This window comes from Marmota marmota, unplaced genomic scaffold (assembly GCF_001458135.2).
Source record: "Marmota marmota marmota unplaced genomic scaffold, marMar, whole genome shotgun sequence".
In the NCBI taxonomy this organism is placed as follows: Eukaryota; Metazoa; Chordata; class Mammalia; order Rodentia; family Sciuridae; genus Marmota; species Marmota marmota.
The window spans coordinates 25,616,824-25,622,823 of NW_026000026.1; the positions used below are offsets into that span (position 1 = coordinate 25,616,824).

Consider the following 6,000-nt stretch of genomic DNA (forward strand, 5'->3'; position numbering starts at 1 on the left):
AGCTGGGGATATAGCTCAGTTGGTAGAGTGCTTGCCTTGCATGCACAAAGCCCTGGGTTCAATCCCCAGTATCCCAGTACCACAAAAAAAAAAAAAAAAAGGAAGTAAGGAAAAAAGAAAGGAAGGGAAAGAAAAGAAGAGAGAGGGAGGACTAGAGGAAGGGAAGAAAAGAGGAGAGGGAAACAAGGCAAGCAGGCATGATTGAACTATGTCACAGCAAGTGAATAAAACGGAACCCAAGGGCTGGGGATGTGGCTCAGGCGGTAGCGCGCTCGCTTGGCATGCGTGCGGCCCGGGTTCGATCCTAGGCACCACATACAAAGATGTTGTGTCTGCCGAAAACTAAAAAAATTAATATTTAAAAAATTCTCTCTCTTTCTCTTTAAAAAAAAAAAAAAAAAAAACGGAACCCAAAAGTTCTTTATTAACAGTTGTGAAAGTATGTGTATCTACTTAGATAAAGGCCAAAGGGAGCTTTTAAAAATGAAAATTGTTGGGCTGGGGTTGTAGCTCAGTGATAAAGGACTTGCCTCACATGCGTGAGGCCCAGGGTTCGATTCTCAGCACCAAATAAAAATAAACATATTGTGTCCATCTACAACTTAAAAAAATTAAAACTGTTCAATGTATGTAGTCTGAATCTTTACCTTTTCCTTCTACATTTTAAATTTACTTTAATAGCATATTTTTCTCATTATTTAAAGTATAAGTACCCTCCAGAACACTAGTAACAATTCACTTTGCCCTGGTCACAACTTTAGAGGAGTTTCCTAAGCTCCAGGAGCACCAAATGGAATGAGGATGTACCTTTTTGTAAATGGAATCTATTTGCTCTAAAATTTAAATAGGGAAACTTACTTTATGAGTGGTGTGCAAGTCATAGTATGTCTGCCCTTGACTTTCTCTGGGGAAGATTCAGTCTTTTGAGAAGTATCTTGAGAACTGCCTCCTTCCTCTTCCTCTGGTTTCTTTTTGTTGATAGAACTTAAGTTCAGAAGGACACAAAATATATTCTCAATGTCCTAAAGCATATGCCACACCATTCTCCTCTCCAAATCTACCACGTGGCTTAAATTTTCTCATTTTTAAGATGGTAAGCATGTATCAACCACATAATTCTTTCAATTGTATCATCTGAACATATATACCAAAGGTTCCAGGGAATAAACTTTGAAAAAAATCAACAGAGGTCAAGGTAAAGGTTGACCAGCGGTGATTCAGTAGAGTAAGATGGGATTCTTTCTATCAGCTCATCATCAAATGAACAAATGGCAGACACCTAATCCCCTTCCTAATATCTATTCCATCTCTTTCTTATTAATAAAATCCCAATTTGGGAGGAATCACCAATATACCAAAGCTACTACAAGTAAGTGCTGAACTTGCTTTAATAGACTCCACTGCAACTAAGGGGTCAAGGTAGTAGTCTGGCAACTAAAATACAATTCAAAGGCTTCTGGGAAAGATTTCATTCTCCTTCCATTACTGTACTCCTTCTCTTGAAAATGGATGTGATACAGCAGCTACCTTGTGATAATGTGGCAAGAAGCAAAAGGAAAAAGCTGAGAAACAGAGCAGCCACCTTGAGCCACAAGTATGAAAAAAAAAAAAAATGCTAAGAATCAGAGATGCTAGCCCTGGCATTATTTACCCACTAAACCAAAGCCAGCAGCAAACTACTTTGTAAAGCAAATAAATCACTATTATTTAAACATTTCAGCCGAATAGACCATGACCTGCAGCAAAATACATTCCTAACTGGTAAAAATAAGAACCAACACTATATATTCAGCTTGCTCTTAGACAGGGAATCAAACAGAAATAAAATCTGTGCCAAGGCAGATTTGAAATCCTCCAGAATGCAGATAACAATTTACTTCATCATGGTCACAGCTTTAAGCTTCCCCAGATCCAGGTGCACCAAACATATTGCGGATGTACATATTTTACTTGTACCCTATTCCCTCGGAAAGAAATTAACCTTACAGGTGGTAAACAAGGCACACACAGTATGTCTGTTCTCAGCAGTTAGACGCTCAGGCTACTTACACTTTCATCCTTTTGGAAGGTGGTATTTCACTGATTACGGGAGTGGCACATCTCTTTGCTTTCATTTGAACATGGCGTTTTTCTTTTTGCTCCAAATCCTTCTGAGCAGAGAGTCTAAGAGATCTTCTATGGTAGAGGAATTGACAAAATTTATAATGAATACAGCTGCTACAGACATAATGTTCTTCAGAAACATGAAAATTGTAAAAACTACAAAAGATTATAAAAAGCTTAGAATTATTATCTACATTCCAAAAATCTAACCTCTCTTAAGTTGCTGACAATTTTTGAAATTTAACAATAAGATTTTGGTACTTAAATAAATTTGTATTTATAAATTAAATCTCAATAAACCTGATTTAAAAAAAAAAATAGAGCAGGTACAGTTGAATGTACTGTTGAGTTTCTTAGGAGTCTGAGAGAGGGGGGCCATGGAACTCAGGAGTTCAAGACCAGCCAGGGTATATAGCAAGATTCTACTTCCTTTAAAAAAAATAAATAACTTGCCAGCAATCACGTATAATTCCCTCCTTTTATAGGTCAGAGTCAAAAGAAATGAAAAGGCTTGACTCTTTTAGTCAACATGTTAGTAATTTGCCATAGCTTGTTACCATAAGACTTAAAATTAGAGTAGAGCTTCTGGAAATTGACTAAGGTGTTTATTTTCTCCTTTTTCTTTTAGTAGACCAAACTAAACAGTGAACAAAACACAAATAAATACTTAAATAATTACAAAGTGAAGACTCATGAAATCACCACCTAGGATAAGAAACAGAACACTGACAATAGCTGCCATCTTGATTTTTACAGTAATCATCACTTCTTCTTTATCATGTTACCAAATAAGCATGCATTCCATAAATGATATATTAGTTCTTAGGGAAAACAATAAACTTCATAAAATATAAAAATCAGACTACTACAAGTATAATTTTGTGTTTAATTTCACTCAGTGTTGTAGAATTCCATATATATATATTAAGAGAAGTTAGATTTTTGGAATGTAGATAATAATTCTAAGTTTTTTATAATCTTTTGTAGTTTTTACAATTTTCATGTTTCTGAAGAACATTATGTCTTCAGCAGCTGTGCTCATTATAAATTTTGTCATACACACACACACACACACACACACACTTCAAAAGCCAATAGATGAATTAAAATACAAAACTAAAAATTATTTGAATGATGGCTAGGGTTGAGCTGAGTGGTAGACACTAGCCAACATGTGCAAGGCCCTGGGTTGAATCTCTGGCACAATAAATAAATAAGCAAACAAACAAATAAATATTTGAATGATACAAATATAGGAAAGGAAAATCAGAACAACAACAAAAGATGAGATGTATAGAAAACAATAAGTACAAAGGCAGATCTAATTTAATTAAATTCATGATTATAATACAGAAATGGTAAAAGCAAATATAAACATTTAAAACAAAATGCAATTATCAGACTGGATTAAAAAGCAAGATCTCACTAAGTATTATCTATAAAAGATAAGCTTTAAAATCAAAATCAGGGGTGGGCATCAATGGTAGAGTGTTCACTTAGCATACATAAGGTCCTCAGTTTGATCCCAAACACCACAAATAAAAGTGACAATAATAAAATAAAAGTCAAAAACAGGTCAAAAGTTAAAGGATAGCAAGAAATCTACAAGCTAGGTGAAATAGCACATGACTAATCCCAGCTACTCAGGAGACTGAGGTAAGAGATTGCAAGTTCAAGGCCAACCTTGGCAACTAAGTAAGACCTGTCTCAGAACAAAGAGAAACAGGCTAGGAATGTAACTCAGTACTAGAGCACTCGCCTAGCATGTGCACTCAAAGTTTTTCAATCCCGGGGGGGGGGCATAAAGAAAAAGATACTATGCAAATATAACCATGAGAAAGCTTCAGAAACACTGAGGAATAAAAAAGAAACAGGGGCTGGGACTGATGCTCAGTGGTAGAGTGCTTGCCTAGCACATGTGAGATAATAGGTTTGATCCTCAGTACTGAATAAAAATAAATAAAGTTATAAAAAAGAGAGATAAAATAAATAAAAATGAAACCTTTAAAAAATATGACATCAGGAAGATGTAACAATTAAATGCATACAAAGCTTTTGGAACCAAATTGATCAGGATCTGAATTCTAGCTCTGAAATGACTTGCCTTGGGCAAGCAACTTAGTATGACTGAGCTCTATAAACTAAGCTTACAAGCTACAATTCATGTGTTAAATGAGGTAACATAAAGAGTGTAACACAGAGCTGGGGCCGTGGCTCAGCGGCAGAGTGCTTACATGTGAGGCACTGGGTTCAATCCTTAGCACTGCATACAAAAATAAACACATAAAATAAAGGCATGCTGTTTATCTACAACTACTAATTTAAAAAAAAAAAAAAAAAAAGAGTGTAACACAGTGGACACATAGGAAGTGATCTGCAGGGTTACTACTTTTTTGAAAATGATTATAAGCACAACTTTTTTTCTTTTTGGTACCAGGTATTGAACCCAGTGGTGCTTTACCACCAAACCACATCTCCAATCCTTCTTTTTTTAAATTTTAAGACAGTGTCTCCCTAAATTGCTTAGGGCCTTGCTAAGTTGCTGAGTGCCGAGGCTGGCCTTGAACTTGCAATCCTCTGCCTCAGCCTCCCAAGTTGCTGGGAAGTGCACCACCAGCAAAACCATAATTTTGAGCCCTAATACAGACTTACCTCTGAGGCTGGGTTGGAGTATTTCTTGATACGGCTCTCTCAGTTTCCAGGGAAGAACAAGCATTTGAAGGAATGGAATATTCCATAAGATTTTCCTTTTCAGCCTCTTTGTAATAAATGTTGTCAACTGTGGAAAACCAAAAAAATAGTTGGCACTCAAATCCAAAAGGCAATAGATTAGAAAAGATATAGACATATATAAGTATAGATACATATGACTTAATACAGAATTCTAGGTTGAAATCATACACTCATACACACACACACACACACACACACACACACACACACAAACACACCCTTCCTAAGCAACGGAACCCTTAGTTCTAGTGATATCTTATGTAGCAGTCTGTTTATAAAAGCTATTTTGCTGCCGGAAGTGGTAGCACATGCCGATAATTCCTGCAACTCCGGAGGCTGAGGTAGAAGAATTTCAAATTCTAGGTCAACCTCAGCAATTTAGCGAGACTCTGTCTCAAAATAAAAATTTTTAAAAAAATTTTTTTTCTAGTTATTGACAGACCTCCATTTCAATTCTGTGGTGCTGAGAATTGAACCCAGTGCCTCACACATGCCAGGCAAGTGCGCCACTGCTGAGCCACAGCCCCAGCCCATCAAAATAAAACATTTTTTAAAAGCTACTATGGTTAAAGCAGAAATAAAGTATGCAAGTTGGGTGCAGTGGCACAACTCTGTAATTCCAGGACCTCAGGAGGTTGAAAAAGGAGGACCAAAACTTTGATCTTGCTAAGCCAGCCACAATAACTTAGTAAGAACCTGCCTCAAAATACAAAGTTAGAAGGACTAGGGATATAATTCATTGGTAAAGCACCCTTGGATTCTTTTTTTTTAAATATTTATTTATTCATTTATCTTAGTTTTAGGTAGACACAATATCTTCATTTTATTTTTATGTGGTGCTGAGGATCAAACCCAGTGCCTCACACATGCTAGGTGAGTGCTCTATCTCTGAGCCAGAACCATAGCCCAGCACCCTTGGATTCTATTCCCAGTATTGAAAGGAAGGAAGGGAGGAAAGGAAGGAAGGAGGGAGGGAGGAAGGCAAGCAGGCAGGCAAAAGAGAAAAAGCAAAAGACACATGAATACCAGGCTGGGGTTGTGGCTCAGTGGTAGAGTATTTGCCTAGCATTGTGAAGCACAGGGTTCGATTCTTAGCACTGCATATAAATAAATAAAGATCCATTGACAACTAAAATAATAAAAAAAAAAAAAAAAAAAAAAAAA

General features: G+C 36.5%; 1 protein-coding gene and 1 non-coding gene across 8 annotated transcripts in view; one reads left to right on the forward strand and one right to left on the reverse strand.

Annotated features, from left to right (window-relative positions):
- The window catches only part of Tpx2 (TPX2 microtubule nucleation factor), a 51,688-nt gene that overhangs the window by 24,571 nt on the left and 21,117 nt on the right, over window positions 1–6,000 (reverse strand). For 6 of the 7 annotated variants that reach the window (XM_048811133.1, XM_048811130.1, XM_048811132.1 and 3 more), the window contains 3 exons: window positions 4,756–4,882; window positions 2,050–2,175; window positions 859–984 (listed from right to left, as the gene is read on the reverse strand). In XM_048811133.1, the coding sequence (XP_048667090.1) occupies window positions 859–984; window positions 2,050–2,175; window positions 4,756–4,841 (338 nt within the window). In that variant the 5' untranslated portion in view covers window positions 4,842–4,882. The remainder of the gene's footprint in view (window positions 1–858; window positions 985–2,049; window positions 2,176–4,755; window positions 4,883–6,000) is intronic. The other variant, XM_015481858.2, reaches the window with a different exon arrangement.
- On the forward strand, window positions 4–77 carry Trnaa-ugc. Its single transcript has one exon. It is a non-coding gene; the product is annotated as a tRNA-Ala (tRNA).